Source organism: Lampris incognitus, chromosome 9 (assembly GCF_029633865.1).
Source record: "Lampris incognitus isolate fLamInc1 chromosome 9, fLamInc1.hap2, whole genome shotgun sequence".
In the NCBI taxonomy this organism is placed as follows: Eukaryota; Metazoa; Chordata; class Actinopteri; order Lampriformes; family Lampridae; genus Lampris; species Lampris incognitus.
The window spans coordinates 56,627,989-56,647,988 of NC_079219.1; the positions used below are offsets into that span (position 1 = coordinate 56,627,989).

The 20,000-nt window shown below is 45.4% G+C and overlaps 2 protein-coding genes across 2 annotated transcripts in view; both read right to left on the minus strand.

Annotated features, from left to right (window-relative positions):
- The window catches only part of il6r (interleukin 6 receptor), a 30,091-nt gene extending 25,232 nt beyond the window's left edge, over positions 1–4,859 (minus strand). Inside the window, exon 1 of the mRNA XM_056287039.1 lies at positions 4,778–4,859. Within this exon, the coding sequence (XP_056143014.1) occupies positions 4,778–4,859 (82 nt within the window). The remainder of the gene's footprint in view (positions 1–4,777) is intronic.
- Positions 4,860–11,737: 6,878 nt separating this feature from the next.
- Positions 11,738–20,000, minus strand: part of atp8b2 (ATPase phospholipid transporting 8B2) — a 41,627-nt gene continuing 33,364 nt past the window's right edge. Inside the window, exons 21-29 of the mRNA XM_056287040.1 lie at positions 19,302–19,551; positions 18,124–18,307; positions 15,989–16,212; positions 15,192–15,275; positions 14,235–14,480; positions 13,958–14,096; positions 13,515–13,645; positions 12,357–12,968; positions 11,738–11,836 (exon numbers count right to left, since the gene is read on the minus strand). Coding sequence (XP_056143015.1) covers positions 11,738–11,836; positions 12,357–12,968; positions 13,515–13,645; positions 13,958–14,096; positions 14,235–14,480; positions 15,192–15,275; positions 15,989–16,212; positions 18,124–18,307; positions 19,302–19,551 — 1,969 coding nt within the window. The remainder of the gene's footprint in view (positions 11,837–12,356; positions 12,969–13,514; positions 13,646–13,957; positions 14,097–14,234; positions 14,481–15,191; positions 15,276–15,988; positions 16,213–18,123; positions 18,308–19,301; positions 19,552–20,000) is intronic.

Consider the following 20,000-nt stretch of genomic DNA (forward strand, 5'->3'; position numbering starts at 1 on the left):
CACTTCCGGTGTGGGAAGACGGGCCGCCATCTTCCCACACCGACTTACATGAGTAAGTCAATATGGCGAGAAGGCGCAGAGTGTTTTGAGAAGAACTGGATGGATTTGTAACCTGCAAACAGGACTCACTTGGCCGACCGCCAGGGGGGTCAGCCCCCTTCAGGGGAAGCGGCTAGCGACGTCGCCTCACGGCGCAGCCACGACGCCGGTTCGAAACCCGCAGCGGGGGGGCAATGTGCTCGGTTGCAGGTTCGGTTTGACGGCGGACAGGAAACGGAAACCGCTGCTTGACGCGTAGCGAGATTTAAAATGCGACGCGTGAAATCAGCAACATCCTTCGAGTCACTCACGAGGCGATGGGATGGCGTTCCTTAAACATGGAGAGGGGGGGGGACCCCTCAAGGGGGGGGACCCCCTCATCTGTGACCTGGCTGTTGGCTGTCGTTTCATGGCGCACCGCGGGGAGGGGGCTTTCTGAGAGGCCTTGTGCAGAGTTCTTGGTTTAGAAACCTCGTCTGTAAATGTTTGACTTCAGTTTTACCCTCAAATCATCTGTTTAGTTTGATCAATCACACGCACACACACGCACGCACACACACACACACACACACACACGCACACACACACACACACACACACACACACACACACACACAATAACAGCTGAATTGAATCCAGCAGTGGGAGCTGTACTCGTGGTGCAGGCAACAATTGATCATTTAGACTCGCATAAATAAATAGATAATGAATGAATGGATGAATAAACAATAAATAAATAAATGAATGGATGATGAATGAATAGATGAACAGCCGTTTGTCTGCAGCCACGTGTTCCAAAATGCATTTTACTTTGCGTTATTTTTCGTGCAAATTTCGTTGATTCAGGCTGGCGAGAGGTTTCTTTAAAGACTCGCTTCTTTCCAAGTCCAAAACGAGACTAATGACAGGTTAATTAAAAGTAAAAACAAGACTAATGACAGGTTAATTAACAGTAAAAACAACACTAATGACAGGTTAATTAACAGTAAAAACAACACTAATGACAGGTTAATTAACAGTAAAAACAACACTAATGACAGGTTAATTAACAGTAAAAACAACACTAATGACAGGTTAATTAACAGTAAAAACAACACTAATGACAGATTAACAGTAAAACAAGACTAATGACAGGTGAATTAACAGCAAAAACAACACAAATGACAGGTGAATTAGCAGTAAAAACAAGACTAATGACAGGTGAATTAACAGCAAAAACAACACTAATGACAGGTTAATTAACAGTAAAAACAAGACTAATGACAGGTTAATTAACAGTAAAAACAAAACTAATGACAGGTTAATTAACAGTAAAAACAAGACTAATGACAGGTTAATTAACAGTAAAAACAACACTAATGACAGGTGAATTAACAGTAAAAACAAGACTAATGACAGGTTAATTAACAGTAAAAACAAGACTAATGACAGGTTAATTAACAGTAAAAACAACACTAATGACAGGTTAATTAACAGTAAAAACAAAACTAATGACAGGTGAATTAGCAGTAAAAACAAGACTAATGACAGGTTAATTAACAGTAAAAACAACACTAATGACAGGTGAATTAACAGCAAAAACAACACTAATGACAGGTTAATTAACAGCAAAAACAAGACTAATGACAGGTGAATTAACAGTAAAAACAACACTAATAACAGGTGAATTAGCCGTAAAAACAAGACTAATGACAGGTTAATTAGCAGTAAAAACAAGACTAATGACAGGTTAATTCACAGTAAAAACAAGACTAATGACAGGTTAATTAGCAGTAAAAACAAGACTAATGACAGTTTAATTAACAGTAAAAACAAGACTAATGACAGGTGAATTAACAGTAAAAACAAGACTAATGACGGGTTAATTAGCAGTATAAACAAGACTAATGACGGGTTAATTAGCAGTCAGGATGTTGCAGTAGAATCTCGTTTCCAGCTCGAGGTGTTGCAGCTGGCTTGCCGTGCATCGACGGGTTACTGAACGTGCTGGCTGCCGAGTGATTAACCCGAATTTTGTTCAACTTACAAAACGGCAGTACAAACTACACGGCCTGTGCACGTATATTTCCCAAAATGCAACAGTCTGCCTGATAAATCAGTGTATGTAAACCCTGTCCTATTAAATAGCATGCATGTTTGTATGTAGTGTTTACTATGTAGTATGCAGTATGTAGTGTGTACTATGTAGTATGCAGTATGTAGTGTGTACTATGTAGTATGCAATGTGTACTGTAGTATGCAGTATGTAGTGTGTACTATGTAGTATGTAGTGTGTACTATGTAATATGCTGTATGTAGTATGCAGTGTGCACTATGTAGTACGCAGTATGTAGTGTGTACAACGTAGTATGCAGAATGTAGTGTGCACTATGTAGTATGAAGTATGTAGTGTGTACAACGTAGTATGCAGTATGTAGTGTGTACTATGTAGTATGCAGTATGTAGTGTGTACTGTAGTATGCAGTATGTAGTGTGTACTATGTAATAAGCTGTATGTAGTATGTAGTGTGCACTATGTAGTATGCAGTATGTAGTGTGTACTACGTGATATGCAGTATGTAGTGTGTAGTAGCTGGAGGGATATATGCAGGGATGAAGTAGTAAATGAAAATCGTCATTAGGCAGTCAACTATGGGAAATATATTTTTACAAAAGTAGTTATTTAATATTAACTTAAGTATTAATCAGGGACCGCAGATGGAAAACAGCTAACAGCTAAATCTGTCATAAATCATCTCATTTTGAGATGAATGATTTTGTGCATGGTCATTGTTTAATAAATAAATACTAAAATGAAAATAATAATAGTTTGTGCGTCATCCCACTGAAATTCACTATGTCCTGTAACTTGCATCAGTTTGATACAATGTGACTACGTACAAAGATAATGAATTTACACGAGGAACATTTATGTCAGCCCTGAAAAAGGTGGCTCAGCTAAAGTCAAAGGCTGATACTCTTTGACTTTAGTTGAGCTGTGTTGGAAAACCACCCACACGAGTTGACCTTGCTTCCTTCTGGATACTGGCTGCCAATAAACATCCCCCCCTGCCACAACGGGCAGTCAAATGTCTGTTGCCTGTCACCACCACACACCTGTGTGAGTCAGGGGTTTCCCTTGTGGCTGTCACAAAATCAGAGGCCAGCAACAGACTGCAAGTAACTTTGAATGCTCCTCTGCGAGTCAGCCTCTCCCCCCGTCCCACCCCGTCCCACCCCATCCCACCCCGGCTTGATCTGATCAGTTCTCAGGAGCAGCCCCAAGCATCTCACTGGGGGCAAGCAGCATATCTAATTCAATCATTGCAGTTGACAGTGACATAGCGATTGTTTACAGGTCAGAATACCCCTTTATTTATTTATTTATTTTATAAGGTTTTACATTTATTTCGGTATGTGGGCCCTGACTGTCTTGACACATACCCAAGTGGGCCTTGAGTTACAAAGGTTGAGAACCCCTGGGCGAAGTAAAAAAGTGGGCAAACTGTGTCTAGGTGCGTTAACCCTCTACTATACCTTCTATTATTATAATTGTTATAATTATTATTATTATTATTGTTGTTATTATTATAATTATTATCATCATTACTATTATTATTGTTATCATTATTATTATGAGTATGATTATTGTTGTTATAATTATTATTATTGTTATGATTATTACTATTATTGTTATTATTGTTGTTGTTATAATAATTATTATTATTATCATTACTATTATTATCGTTATTATTATGATGATTATGATTATTATTGTTGTTATTACCATTATTGTTATTATTCTTAGTGTTGTTATTATTACTATTATTATTATGACTATGATTATTATTATCATTATTATTATTATGACTATGATTATTGTTATATGTGTTTTGTGTATTCTATCGAGATGAATTTGCATGTTGATGTTTCGAGGTGAACTTCTGTTTTGAAGTTGGACAAAAGTAGGACAATAAAGAATCTTAACAGCCAGATGAGAGAGACACAGAGAGACAGAGAGAGAGAGAGTTTGATATAATAATCATTGTTGTTGTTGTTGTTGTTATTATAATCATTGTTGTTGTTGTTTTACATGCTTTGGCAATATGTACACAAACGTATGCCATGCCAGTAAAGCACACATTGAATTGAATTGAGAGACAGAGAGACAGAGAGGGATTTGTTGGTTGATTGTTTGTTTGTTTTTAACAATACAGCAACTTTTTTTTCTATTATACTTGGTATGTTATAAACGGTACTGTTTTGTACCACCTTGTGCTTTGGCAATACTATGTAACAGAATATGTAACGGAATATGTGTCATGCGCATATCACAATATGTAACGGAATATGTCTGTGAATGTTCTCATTCATCCAGGTCATGGTTACCCAAAGGAGTTGAATCAAGTGCAACTGTACTTGGTAAGTCCAGTTGCACTTGATTCAACTCCTTTGGGTAAAGAAATATGTAACGGAATATGTAACGGAATATGGTCATGCCAATAAAGCCCTGCTGAACTGAGAGACAGAGACACACAGAGAGCGTGACTGTGAGTGAGTGAGAGAGAGAGACTTCTTCAGGCAATCAGGCACAACTCTGATTTTGTTTCTTAGCAATTATGTCGTAAAATCTGAGGGATAGTTTATCTATCACCCCCCCCCTCCCCAGATATCCCCCATGACCTGCAGTTATCCACATAAACAACCACGCGAGGTGCATCACACCGACAGCAGAACGGGGAGACCGGTTGTACTTTACCTTTGCGCAGGCAGGTCACCTGGAAGACGCAGCGCACCGTGCAGGCGCACAGGGCGCCCAGCAAGGCGAGAGACGTGCGCATCTGACCGGACCGGACCGGGACCGGGACGGAACCGACGGTAAAGAACGAATAGAAAAACTCAGCCGACCATCGTCGACCACGCGCACGCGGCGACTCTCGGCTCGTTCTGCTGGGAGGGGGGGGGAACCGTGTGTGCATCCGAGTAGGACGTTTAAAACCTCCTCGTCTGTCCGCCCCCACCACCCCCACCCCCACCACCACAGCCAGGCTTCCCCTTCTCTGTTCTGACGCGAGTCCGCACCGTTCAAACAAGACACGTTATTGTGAAATCCCTGCGCTCTTCTTCTTCCCCCCCCCCCCCACTCGTTTGGTGTCACTTCAGGGTTGCAAAAGCTAAACGGAAGCCCTCCCAGTTGGCGATAGCGGAGCTGTTCTGCCTCTCTTATCCGCAGCGGCCGCAAAGGGGCAGCCGGATATTCAGTCTGGGGCTTTTTTTGGGGGACGGAACTCAGCAGAAATTCTCCTCACGGGATCTGGTGTTGCTTCAGTGGACACACAAGCAAATCACCAAAAACCCCACTTCGGGGGGGGAGGAGGGGGGCTACACATCACAAACACACTGTCGCCTACGTTTATCTCACACATCCCGTTTACACGTGGCTTTAAAATGCGTCCTGGGCCATCGCGTCTCCAAACGCGTCTCCATACGCGCCCCGCTGACCACTCGCGATCAGACTTCGCTGCTCCGAAAGGACGATTTCGCTACTTTCCGCGTCACTTCCGCTACAAGGTCAAAGGGGGCCTCCGTCACGCGCCAGATCTGCCGACTAGCCGTGAAAACAGCAGCTAATGTCTGAAGCGCCAATAATACACGTACGCACCGTTGAGACCGATTCTTCGGCCCAGCTGGAGATTTGGCGTCTCTCGTTTCGCTTCTACTCCAACCACCTCCTACGCTCTTCCTTTCCTCTCTCGCCATTTTTCTCCCCCCGGAAGTTGACGCGCTGTTACCGAAGCAACCGCCACGTCCCGCGCTGATGACGCAACTTCCTGTTACGTCCTTGTCGGGGACGCGTCAGCGTTTACGCTGCAAAAGATAACGCGGTCACATGCGGTCCCGGACCACCTCGGCAAGGGGTTTCAGTAACCGGTTCGCAAAACGGTTTGGTGGCGGTTTACACTTGGTGTTTAGCGTCGTCCACTTGTGATCCGATCGCAAAAAAAAAAAAAAAACCCTTCGTAGTCCGCGGTGGTGTAGCGGTCTAAGCATCGGCTTTGTGTCGATGCAGTTGCCCTCTGGGGACCAGGGGGTTCGCGCCCCGGTCTCGTCAGATCCGACTACGGCCGGACTTGATTAAACAGCGATAATTGGCAACGCCGTCTTCGGGACGGGGGCGGAGTCGGCTGGTGCTCGTCACGTGGATGCGTCTCCGTGCGTGTCGGAAAAAGCAGTGGTTCGGCCCGGAGTCGCCTCCTCACCAAAGTGGGGAGGCGACTCCTTCCAGACTGCCGGCCGGAGAGACGCAGCTGGCGAACGCTTGCAGTACGAGGGTGGGGGTTTGAATTAAAATAGGGATTGTAGAATGTTTGTAATGATTGTAGATTATTACATTATCAGGTTTTATTGCATTTTCAACGGACTCAAGAGCAGATTTTTATTACGTTACCGGAGTTATTGCATTATTGGGAATTTATTACATTACCAGGTTCTACAGGGATCGAAAAAAGGGACAAATCAGAAATGAATTTATAAGAAAAAAAACCCCCCTTTTTAAAACCAAGTGTAAACGGGGTGCAACTGGAACAAACTACCCGAAGATCTTAGACGCGCCCCAAAATACAGCAATTTTCAAATGTAGGTTCAAAGCGTGTTTTTCTTGTGCCGATGACTGAGCGTCAAAACCTGCACCTCGTGGGCGTCCGGGTAGCGTGCCGCGTTGCCTCCGGCTTGGTCGGGCGTCGCTACAGACACAGCTGGCCGTGTCTGCAGGTGGGAAGTCGGATGTGGCGTATTCGTCCTGGTCGCTGCACTAGCGCCTCCTCTGGTCGGTCGGGGCGCTCCCCAGATCGGCAGAGAGGGGGGTGGAGCAGCGACTGGGACGGCTCAGAAAGAGCGGGGTAATTGGCCGGATACAATTGTCCCTAACTGACGGGTCTGACCCTTTAGCCGAGCGGTTAGTGACGTCGCCTTGTGGTGCAGTACACCCTGTATCGAATCCCGCACCGGGCAAGAAAATAAACAGTTACATTTATATATATATATATATATATATATATATATATATAAAATAAAAACAAAAAACTTGCACCTCGTTCCAGCTGCACTTGAAGTCTGGAAGTAGATCTCTAATATGTACTTATTCTATATTTTTTATCGTACCTGTTTTTTACTTATATTACTCTTTTTAATTACTAATTCAAAGTAGATTTTATATACGTTGTACTCTTTTAATTATATTTCATATATGATTGTTCCTATTTGTTTTTTATTTACTCTCTTTTAATTATATTTCATATATGATTGTTCCCATTTGTTTTTTATTTACTCTCTTTTAATTATATTTTATATATGATTGTTCCTATTTGTTTTTTATTTACTCTCTTTTAATTATATTTTATATATGATTGTTCCCATTTGTTTTTTTATTTACTCTCTTTTAATTATATTTCATATATGATTGTTCCCATTTGTTTTTTATTTACTCTCTTTTAATTATATTTCATATATGATTGTTCCCATTTGTTTTTTATTTACTCTCTTTTAATTATATTTTATATATGATTATTCCTATTTGTTTTTTATTTACTCTTTTAATTATATTTTATGTATGATTGTTCCCATTTGTTTTTTATTTACTCTCTTTTAATTATATTTCATATATGATTGTTCCTATTTGTTTTTTATTTACTCCCTTTTAATTATATTTCATATATGATTGTTCCTATTTGTTTTTTATTTACTCTCTTTTAATTATATTTCATATATGATTGTTCCTATTTGTTTTTTATTTACTCTCTTTTAATTATATTTTATATATGATTGTTCCCATTTGTTTTTTTATTTACTCTCTTTTAATTATATTTCATATGGCTGTTCCTTTTCTGCTGTGTAAAGCACACCGAATTGCCCTGTGTATGAAATGTGCAATAGAAATAAAGTCGCTTGCTTGCTCTAATGCCCCTCCGCATGCACGCGGTCAGGAAGGAATGCCACACATTCAGTTCACAGACTCCACACGGCCGCTGTACTTTCCAAAGGATCCTTTTAATGCCATCACTTTCTCTTTCTTTCTTTTTTTTTACAGTATATTTGCATTTTGACCAATACATGATATGAGAGATATGATGCAATATGAGTCTTATAGTTTGCAGAAACGCACATTTACATGGAGGTAATTTCCCCCCCCTCAGAATGAGAGGGGGAGATGTGTTTAATCATTGCTTTTCCACGAAGTCTGATCTGCATGGTTATTGAACCTTGCACTGACAAAGCCGCAGAGACAAATAATCTGCATTTTGCCTCATATTCAGCCAATATTCTGCTTCACCTGAGCCACTTGGCTGATCACTGCTGGAGAAGGAAGAGTCCATACAGGGTCAGATCAGGGAAAAGGTTTCGTATTGTTGTCTTGCTAGTTAGCAAGTTGTGCCAGACCAGGGTGCAGCACCAATGTATGCCATGAACAAACAGCGTCAGTGACGCATGGCTAGTTTTACCATTCTGATACCGTGACCCAGCCGTGATCGGTACTAGGGGGAATTTGGAGGGCTCGCGACCGGGCCTTAGTAAGGCATGAACTTCCCCAAACCTCTCATTTCATGCATGAACCAACAAACTTTAAACTTACATATATTCACGTGTAGGTTAACCAGTGCAGCTGTTTACTCATTACAAGGCAGAGCCAAGTCCAGTATCCGGCGAGCCAACGGAGATTCGGTCCAATTTCTCAGTCCTCACTGTATTATTTCCCCCCATATTGCAAAGCTATGAGATGAGGAATCAGAGGTACAATTAATATTTGACGACCCGTTCAGTCAGACCCCCAGAGGCCCAACTTTAATAGAGAAGGGAAATGATCAGGAGGGTCCCCCGCAGGAAGAACTCATACCGGGCCTTATTAACACACACCAATATGATGCAAAGAAGAAGAGAGCGGGCGTGAGGGAGGAAAAGAGAGAAGAAGAGGAGGAGGGGAGCAGTACTCCAACAGTCCGTTTGTGTTCTGAAAGTGAAACCGCCGTTCTCACAGAGAACTAGTGAACACAGGCCAGTCTTTCTTCCTTTTTTTTACAGCAAATACTTTTTACAGTGGACAATGTCTCCAAATCATCAGCTGAGAGTCCAGTCGTCCGACTCGCTCATCAAACGCTTTGCTGATTCTGTGCATGAATGCAGTGTGTGTGTGTGTGTGTGTGTGTGTGTGTGTGTGTGTGTGTGTGTGTGTGTGTGTGTACACGTCTGATGTCAGACTATTCAAATCCACATGTGGTGTGTTTATCACAGTGTAGCTCAGGAGAGGAGAAGACCTCCGCCGCTAATTAGCAGGAAGCTGTCACCGTAGCATCCGCTCTGATCCGAGGTTGTGTTAATGATATGATGTCGACTTAATGTTACAGTCCTGAAGATTCACATGCGAACAAACCGCCTCTTGTTTTATACTACCATCACTGCCATGTTTAACACCACGGCTAATCCACTGACCACGCCATCACAGCTGCTTCTGGAGGTTCTCACTTTTGTATGTGTTGTGTGTTGTGTTCAGCGTTGACTTTGGAAAAGGATTCCTTCATGGAGAACAGTAATCTATCTATCTATCTATCTATCTATCTATCTATCTATCTATCTATCTATCTATCTATCTATCTATCTATCTATCTATCTATCTATCTATCTATCTATCTATCCATCCATCTATCTATCCATCTATCTATCTATCTATCTATCTATCTATCTATCTATCCATCTATCTAGCTGTCTATCTATCTATCTATCTATCTATCTATCTATCTATCTATCTATCTATCTATCTATCTATCTATCTATCTATCTATCTATCTATCTATCTATCCATCCATCCATCTATCTATCTATCCATCTATCTATGTCATTCAACATTGCCACAAGTATCAGTAAATTTAAAAAAACAAAAGAAAAAACAATGATCTTCAGGACTGTAACTTTAAGGGAAATGAATTCCAGCATTATCTCTATACAGCATATATATATATATGTATAATATAATAATATTATCTAATATATATATTTATATATATATATTTATATATATTTATATATATATATTTATATAGATATATATTTATAAATAGATAGATAGATAGATATATAAATATAAAATATCCATCCATCCACCCATTATCCAAAACGCTCATCCTGCTCTCAGGGTGGCGGGGATGCTGGAGCCTATCCCAGCAGTCATTGGGCGGCTGGCGGGGAGACACCCTGGACAGGCCGCCAAGGCCATCACAGGGCACACACATATAATATATTATATACTATTATTATATAATATTATATTTATATGTAATATATAATAATATAATATTATAATACATATAAAACGGTGCACGACCACAGATGTGTAGACCTGGCTAATGGGTCGGACCCTTTAGTCGACTGGTTAACGTAGTCGCCCGTGGTACGGGGAACCCCACAGGTTCAATCCCACCGCTGCCACCAAATGTAGCACGAATTCAGGGGGCAGGCGGGATCGAACCTGGGTTCCCCGCACCACGGGCAACTACGTTAACCAGTCGACTAAAGGGTCTGACCCATTAGCCAACGGGCTAGCGAGTCGACACATCTGTGGTTGTAAACTATGTATTGTAGCGAATTCGGGGGGGGGGGCAGCCAGGAAACGCCACAGCCGGGACGTGAACCCGGGTCTCCCACACCACGGGTGACTACGTTAACCAGTCGACTAAAGGGTCCGACTCGTTAGCCAAGGGCTAGCGAGTCTATTCATCTGTGCACGTTACACTACCCCGCTCCTTCGGGAAGTGCGTGGCGAATTCGGTGGGAGAGCCGGGAATCACTGCAGCCGGGACGTGAACCCGGTGAACAATCCCTAATTGTGAAAACACAGTTCCTGGTTTGTCAATAGGCTGCATTTCACAGGAAAATGTGACTATCAACCCTACACAGAGCTGTATAATGCAGCACTGTCATTTGCATCTTCTTATACAATGCAGCCTAGCAACAAACCAGGAACTACCGTTTTCACAATCATGGACTTTTTTGCACAATTTTGGCGGCGTTTCGGAGAAACACAGCACACTGCTCGGTATTATGGCTGCTGATGGAGTGTTATCCCTATGACATACACACACACACACACACACACACACACATATTATATATATGCTATTGCGATAATGTTAAAAAAATCCTGTTTCGTTTCAGCAAGTCATCCATAAACATTTAAAACTCAAAATATTGTTTCTCGTGAAAACACGGCCATGATTTAGACGAGACAGAGTTACTGATTACATGTGAGTAATCTGTTACTTCCTCCCGTGAGAATATATTAGTAATTTGCATCAAATTTATTTTGGGCTTTATCAGTTGGGAAATGGAGCAAAGTGGGTTGTGGGTTGCTTGTTCCTTTTCTGTAACTACCACAAGTCCGTGTGTGTGTGTGTGTGTGTGTGTGTGCTCTGAAATGTCTGCAAAAACACATACACTGATACAGCTGCACACATTACATCGTCTGTGTGGGTGTGCAGAATGTGTGTGTGTGTGAAATTTGTGTATGTGTATTGTGTGCATGTTTTTTATGAGTATACAGACGTCGGAACAAATATTGTGGTTCCCAACAGTGTGCGATCACCAGTCCAATTCTGTCTTTAGGATGGTGATCATTAATACTGAACTGTTCTGTATAATCCGGTGGGTTTTAGCAGGCGAAACTACTCCTTAATCACTCAGCATGACTGGCTTCCTTGGTGAATGAGGGTGGGCCTGGGCTGCTGGATCCGCTGGTGCGAGCAGCAATGCCCCTCCAGCCAAACAGAGCCTCCTGTTGGAAGGAAAAATAATTACACTTGGTTTGTTCACATGCAAGACAGACTTCTTTTTTTTCTCCCCAGTTGTAACCGTCCTATTGCCCTACGCTTCCGATCCAGGGAGGGCTGCAGACTACCACATGCCTCCTCCGATACAGGTGGAGTCGCCAGCCGCTTCTTTTCACCCGACAGTGAGGAGTTTCGCCAGGGGGATGTAGTGCACGGGAGGACCACGCTATTCCCTCCGGTTCCCCCTCCCCCCCCAAACAGGCGCCCCGAACATCCAGAGGAGGCGCTAGTGCAGGGACCAGGACACATGCCCACATCTGGCTTCCCACTCGCAGACACGGCCAATTGTGTCTGTAGGGACGCCTGACCAAGCTGGAGGTAACACGAGGATTCGAATGGGCGATCCCCATGTTGCTAGGCAATAGAATAGACTGTCACGCTACCCGGACGCCCTACATGACAGTATTTGTAATATTATCCCATAATCCATATGTGAAAAGAAAGCGAGGGACTGTAACAGCTCACCTGCATGGTGCCCAGACTGAGTGTCCAGCCTCCGGCTGAGTCCCCCCCATGATGCCTCACTGATGTTGGGGTGTGAAGGCCAATGGAGTGGGCCTGGGCCGGAGCCTGTGGTGGAACTGGTTCTGAAGCGTTAGCTAGAGCCTGCGTGGTCAGTATGGATGGGATGGGATCGGCCTGTGTGTGCTGGACCGGTGGCGTTTGTGTTCCTTCCTCAATGGGGGCCTCCTGTGAGCCACTGAGGACAGATGATGAGTTTGACAGCGGGGCTGGAACAGAACCAGAGATGCAGCTTGGCGCTGGGCTGCTCTCTCCCGAGGCGCTGGGGGGAGTGTGGGAGTGCGCATGTTTCTTCTTGCGGAGTGTGTCGATCCAACTGGAGCTGTGTCTGGAGGCGAAGGTGGCCAGCGCCAGAGACGAGAGTCTCATATTCTTTCCCGAGGTGATCAACTCCCCGAAGCCCTCTTGGTGTGCAAAGGCATACCCCGACCTCCTGGAGCCGCCGCGAGCCCCCAGGCGACCCTCTGACACACTGCCCACACCATGGCGGATGCCACCTGCACCACGGCCCACCGGCTTTCGCTTCTTCTGGCGAACCAGCTGGGTGTAGCGCACCTGGAGATAGGAGGAAAGGGGGGATTAAACAGGGAACGACAGAGAGAGAGGAATGGAGGATGAAAAAGAGAAGCGACTGCAGAATGTCACAACATAACCATCGCATTAGGTAAGATTATTGTTTTGGTTGTTTGTCTGTTAGCGTTGCCGCTGTTGTCTATAACAGATCCCATGTGTAGTCAATATAGTAACCCATCGGTTGAACAACTTGTGGTTTCCTGTTTCCTACTTGCTTCTCTGGCACATAGAAACTCTTTAAAAACCGAGAATTACTACCCGGGCTAATAACAGAACTGTCAGTGTTGTGTGTAACACGGTATCAGTAGGACACCTTAACACAATAAACAAACAACATGCCCTCCTGTCGACTATTTTTACCTCCCCCCTGATCCGGCATCCACCCAGGTCGGCTGCAGCACTATGAAAATGTCATCCGAGCCCACAACAAACACCTATCACGGTCTAACTTAACACCCAGAACATGAGCAATGCTGCACAGCGTGTGTGTGTGTGTGTGTGTGTGTGTGTGTGTGTGTGTTTTCTCACCGTGTCTGACAGCTGGGGTTTGAGGTCAAGTTTGAGAAAACGGAACGCAAGAACTGGAACGATGCAAATCACCGTTGCCAAGACGATAGTCAACCAAACAACGGGCTGCAATAGAGTGCTCTGAGCGCTGCCTGCACACACACACACACACACACACACACACACACACACACACACACACACACACACACACACACACACACACACACACATTATACTTTATGCACACAGCTATTTACAGTTGAATGACCATTAGGTCAGTAAGTGCTTTTTGCTTTGGTAAACAGAACAGTGGAAAAATCCCTGACAGCGTGGCTGAGGTGTGTGTGTGTGTGTATGTGTGCGTGCACACACATGTGCATGTGTGGATGGATGTGCGTGTGGGTGAGAGAGAGCTAGAGAGAGAGGGAGAGACAGAGAGCCAAGGAAAACTGGGGACTGACCGACGAAGTGGAACTGATTGGGGAAGATGCTGAAGAGCGTCTGACTGTGCATGGCAAACATGATGGTGAAGTAGGAGCCAAGAGAGCCCCACACAAACACGTGGTTGATAACGGTCCAGAAACCTGTGTCGAGGGCAATCTGAACACACACACACACACACACACACACACACACACACACACGTTAAAAAGGACATATGAAGGAACTACGGCACACCTGGCGTTTAGAACGCCACAGCCGCTGCCGAAAGCTCGACACCTCTCCAACCTCTCTCACCTGCACACTTACGACAATGACCAGCGCCGTTGCCGTGGTGACGGCGAAGGTCTGGTAGTCGGCAAGGGGCTCCCCTGTGCTCTGAGTGGCGCTGGAGAGGATGGCGTAAGGGACAAAGAACAGCACCACAGAGGTGAAGATGCCCTGGGCGATACAGATGAAGAACTCCCTCTTGTTGAAGAGCAGATTGAGCTGACCGGGCTCGTACAGCTTGGGGTACTCCAGGCTCCTTTGCTCCGGGACATCCTGCAGCAACGGGAAACAGAGGCCGGCACGGAATATTTACCAGTTACTAAGCTGTGGCGCCACAGTGTTACCGTTTAAAATATTAGGACCGACTTCCTTTCATGACACCGAGAAAGCCGAAATCCTGAAGATTTTCCTGCAAACACGTCCATTTTGGTACTTACGTTTAAGAAATGAGCTGATCTGTAACTATCCAAATCATTGTAACTGCCCATTTAATGACCCCCCTTTTTTTTTCTTCCCAACTGTATCTGGCCAATTACCCCACTCTTCTGAGCTGTCCTGGTCGCTGCTCCGCCCCCTCTACCGACCCGGGGAGGGCTGTGGACTACCACATGCCTCCTCCAATACATGTGGAGTCGCCAGCCACTTCTTTACAACTGAAAGTGAGGAGCTTCACCAGGGGGACGTAGCACGTGGGAGGATCACGCTATCCCCCCCCCAGTTCCCCCTCCTCCCCCCGAACAGGCGCCCCAACAGACCAGAGGAGGCGCTAGTGCAGCGACCAGGACACATACCCACATCCGGCTTCCCCCCCGCAGACACGGCCAATTGTGTTGGTAGGGATGCCCGACCGAGCCGGAGGTTACACGGGGAATCGAACTGGCCATCCCCGTGTTGGTAGGCAACGGAATAGGCCGCTACGCCACCCGGACTTGGAATTATTTGGTTTATTCAACGTACAGAGATATGTATTAATTGGAATTAGACCTGGTCAAATATCCCCATGGCCAGGACGGGCAGAGAGGTGTACACAATGTTGTAGAGTGTGATGAAGTACTGATCATACACCGTCTGGAGGAGAGAGAGACATGCACACACACACACACACACACACACACACACACACACACACACACACACACACACACACACACACACACACACACACACACACACACACACACACACACACACCACAGGAAGTAATTATCAGCCCTTTGCCTGCAGTAAGTTGCATTGTATAACAAGGTGTTGGTAATAACATTTTAAACCTTTGATGACCAAGAGGGCCACTTTTAATTCAGCTCATTTGAAGGGGGATGTGTAATATTTCACTCTTACGGGGGCATAATACGTCTGGTGAGTAGGGGTTGCTAAATGGTAGTGATTGAAACAAATTAAACAGCTCCCTCCATAGAGTTCTACATTCAGAAACAGGAGCTTTTGCAGATTGAGCGTTTTTGCCGTTGTTTGATGCCCAGGCCCCTCAAAGACAGGGCTCGTACCTCGAGTCTTTAGCTAACCTTGCAGCAATTACAGCAAACAGACATCTACTACTGAGGCCAGTCCAGAATGGCAGATGCTGCCTAACGCGTTATGTGTTCATCACTTCTTCTACAGCAATCTGCTTGTCCTTGTCTTGGTTGATTAATTTTGGTTGTTCACATCACTGAACGACAGCGATCACTCGGGCAGATATTACAGATATCCCCTTTAAAACACACACAAGTAATGCTTACCACGTGATATACAGTCACAGTGCTGTTCCCTCCCTACCCTCTCACCTGGGCAGAGAAGCCGCAAAAGAAACCAAACCAGAAGTGCACCATGGTGAAGGCAAAGTTCTTGTAGAAGAAGTAGCAGAGGAAGCGGCACATGCGCAGGTAGGACCAGCGCCCGTGGACCAGCAGGAGGCGCTGCAAGAAACGGAACTGGGAGAAGGAGTAGTCGCTGGACAGCACCGCCTGGATCCCCTCCTGTCCTGAGATCCCGACTCCTATGTGAGCGCCTGCAGAGTGGAGGGGAGAGACGGACGCAGAGAAGAGGAGGGGCATCTGTGAGGGGTGGATCGGAGTTAGCTTGAGGCGGATGAACGGGAAAAATAGGCTTCGTTTGACGCATCGTTTGTTTAACCCACGTATGAAGAAGTGGGAGGAAAATGGGAGAGGAAGGGTTTTAGAGTGATGCTGAAGTTTGGTAGAACCTCGGGGTTGTGTGGTTACCTGGCCATCATATAAGTCCAGATAGTCACAAAATATCTTCAACAGTTGCTCCACGCACCCCAGATGGATAATCCAAAATGCTGGTGTTTTTTTCTCTCTCGCTCCATTTACTTCACCAAAGTCACAACTTTTGGACATTAATGAACACTAACAAAATGGATTCTGCTCGTGTATCGGTGTCTTTTTACAGTGATTGGTAAAAGTACTATTTTCTTCATTTCCTCTGCATAGCTTCACCGAATAAGTGAGACGTCTCTCATAGCATGCTAGCTCGTTAACTTCTGCCCGGTTTGTCCACTATAACGAATGCCGGCCTCGGAAGTGGGTGCGGAGATTTGGACCAATCAGATCGATTCTCGCACGCGCAAGAATCAGCAAGGCAATTGGTCACTTATAGGCTAACTTACTGGATCTACTTTCCATCTCATGCGGTAAAATAATACACAGAGAGAGACGTTTAATTTTCCCAAAATATGAGCGATAGGGCCTCTTATTCAATATATTGGTAGAACCCACTTTGTTCATCCAACCATCCATTCATTATCCAAACCGCTTATCCTGCTCTCAGGGTCACGGGGATGCTGGAGCCTATCCCAGTAGTCACTGGGCGGCAGGCGGGGAGACACCCTGGACAGGTCGCCAGACCATCCCAGGCTGTTGAGGTGAAAAGCTGCACATATTTATCGAAATTATGCGATTTTGTTCATGTTCGTTTATATTCTAAAAGTGTGACTTTGAGAAATGTTTTGTCGTGCAATGGAAGTGAAAGGAGAGCGAAAAACACCCCCCCCCCCTAGTATTTTGTATTGTCCATCCTGGGTGCACGGAGCAACTGCTGAAGATACTGTGAGATAATTTGGACTTATATCATGGTCAGGCAACTGCATCTTCCTCTGGTGTGACAGACAAAGATGTAGAGGACAGGAAGAGATGGAAACGGGTGGTCCGCTGTGGCGACCCCTAACGGAAGCAACAGAAAAGTAGGTGTAGTAGTAGCAGCAGATCATGGGCTGGTAACTAAACAACCCAAGGCTCTACTAAACTCCAGCACCACTTTAATTCTGCACCATAATAAAAGCACCAACATGGAGACAAACAGAGTCGGCTTCCAAGATCGTTGTTCAGAAATAAATCACAGGACGGGACAAAACTATGACAGATTTTGCTTCGCTTCTCCTTTCCAGAAATTTGCGCACACGCATATATGAATGCACAGGTCTGGCCACTTACAGCTGGTGTAAGTCGGAGGGTAGTTCACACGTGAAGATGCACTCTGAAGTATGGGCACAAGTTGTTGCGCCATAGCCGTGTTGGTAAACAAGTGCAAATGTTCACACGATCACAGGTGTTTGCACATAATTGTGGCAGAAGTGCGACTGTGAGATGTGACTAAACGGGTTGCACACCGTAGGACCAGACAAACACTCTCAAAAACAAACCCTCAACACAGCCACCTGGCTGATGGAGAAATCGCACACGTTTCCACACATCCTCCCTCGGCCCATATAACACAACTGAGAACAACAAGTACTTCGGGTGAGAATTTCAGTTGCCTAAAAGTAGACGGTGCTGGCGTGGCACTTTAGGGCTAGACCACTCCGCTGCTTTTTCCTCTCTAGCTATAATCCAGTTACACTTCCCTCCTTTCCTCCCTTGCTTTCCTCCCCTCGTCAGTAACGCCTCCCCAGCCCACTCACTCTTGATCATGCTAACGTCATTAGCTCCATCTCCGATCGCCAGCGTGACGGCCTTCTTGTGCTTCTTGATGAGCTCGACCACCAGGGCTTTCTGGAGCGGCGTGACCCTGCAGCAGATCACCGCTTTGCAAGCGCACGCCGTCAGAACAAACTCCGCCTCCATGTCCGCCTCCAGGGCGTGGGCCTGCAGAGTCCAGAACCAAGAGAGAGAGAAGAAATGTTTTATGGGATGAGGTGTACAGTAATCACGTTGTTGAGAGGTGTAGATTTAGGGGTAAATGTGTGTGTGTATGAGAGAGAGAATGAATAGGGGTATGTGTGTGTGTGTGTGTGTGTGTGTATGAGAGAGAATGAATAGGGGTGTGTGCATGTGTGTTTGAGAGAGAATGAATAAGTGTGTGTGTGTGTGTGGAGATAGTGTGTGTGTTTATGTGTGTATGAGAGAGAATGAATGTGTGTGTGTGTGTGTGGACAGAAAGAGAGAATGTGTTTGTGTGTGTAGGTGCGCATTTGTGTGTGTGTGTGAGAGAGAGAAAGAATAGGTGTGTGTATGTAGAGAGACAGAGGGACAGAATATGTGTGTATTTGTGTGTGTAAGAGACAGAAAGAATAGGTGTGTGTGTGTAGAGAGAGAGAATATGTGTCTGTGTGTGTAGGTGCGCATTTGTGTGTGTGTGACAGAGAGAAAGAATAGGTGTGTGTGTGTGTGTGTGTGTGTGTGTGTGTGTGTGTGTAGAGACAGAGAGACAGAATATGTGTGTATTTGTGTGTGTGTGTAAAAGAGAGAAAGAATGGGTGTGTGTAGAGAGAGAGAGAGAATATGTGTCTGTGTGTAGGTGCGCATTTGTGTGTGTGTGTGTGAGAAAGGGAGAGAATAGGTGTGTGTGTGTGTGTGTAGAGAGAGAGACAGAATGTGTGTGTTTGTGTGTGTGTATTATGAGAGAGAGAAAGAATAGGTGAGAATATGTGTGTTTGTGTGTGTATGAGAGAGAAAGAATAGGTGTGTGTATGTAGAGAGAGAGAGAGAGAGAGAGAGGGAGAATATGTGTGTGTAGGTGTGCATTTGTGTGAGTGTATGTGTGCATGTGTTATCTGTTGTGAGTGTGTGTGTGCGTGCGTGCGTGTGTATGTGTTATCTGTGTGAGTGTATGTGTGTATATGTGTGTGGCTACGTTTACCAGACTGTGGCCGTTGATGACGAGGGCAAACTCTCCGGAGACGTTGTCCATGAGGTTGGGTGGGGTTTGAGGACGGGGGCCCTGGGCAGCAGCAGGTCCTTGCAGCTGTCCCCCCTCCCTTTGCCCGCCTACCTCTCCCCCCACCGCCATTCCGTTGCCCATGAAGCAGGCCTCCCCCCATGCCCCCATTCTCTCCTCCTTCGCTCCATCCCTGGTTCCGGAAAGCTCGATCATCCGTTCCCTTGCCCTCCTGGAGGGAAAAGAAAAGAGCGCAGAGAGACGTCAACGATGCCAAGAGAACGGTGTTCAGCACTGAAACTCAGTATAGCAGAGGAGCATAGAGGAGGAACGGGGAGCTGGTAGACAACGAAAACAGAGAGACACAGCTGAGCAAAAAAAAAAAAAAAAAGGGTGTCCGGATAGCATAGTGGTCTGCTGCAGATGGGAAGCCGGATGTGGGTATATGTCCTGGTAGCTGCACTAGCGCCTCCTCTGGTCGATCAGAGCGCCTGTTCAGGGGGGGAGGGGGAACTGGGGGGTGTGATCCTCCCACGTGCGACGTCCCCCTGGTGAAACTCTTCACTGTCGGGCGAAAAGAAGCGGCTGGCGACTCCACATGTATCGGAGGAGGCATGTGGTAGTCTGCAGCCCTCCCCGGATCGGTAGAGGGGGTGGAGCAGCGACCGGGACGACTCGGAA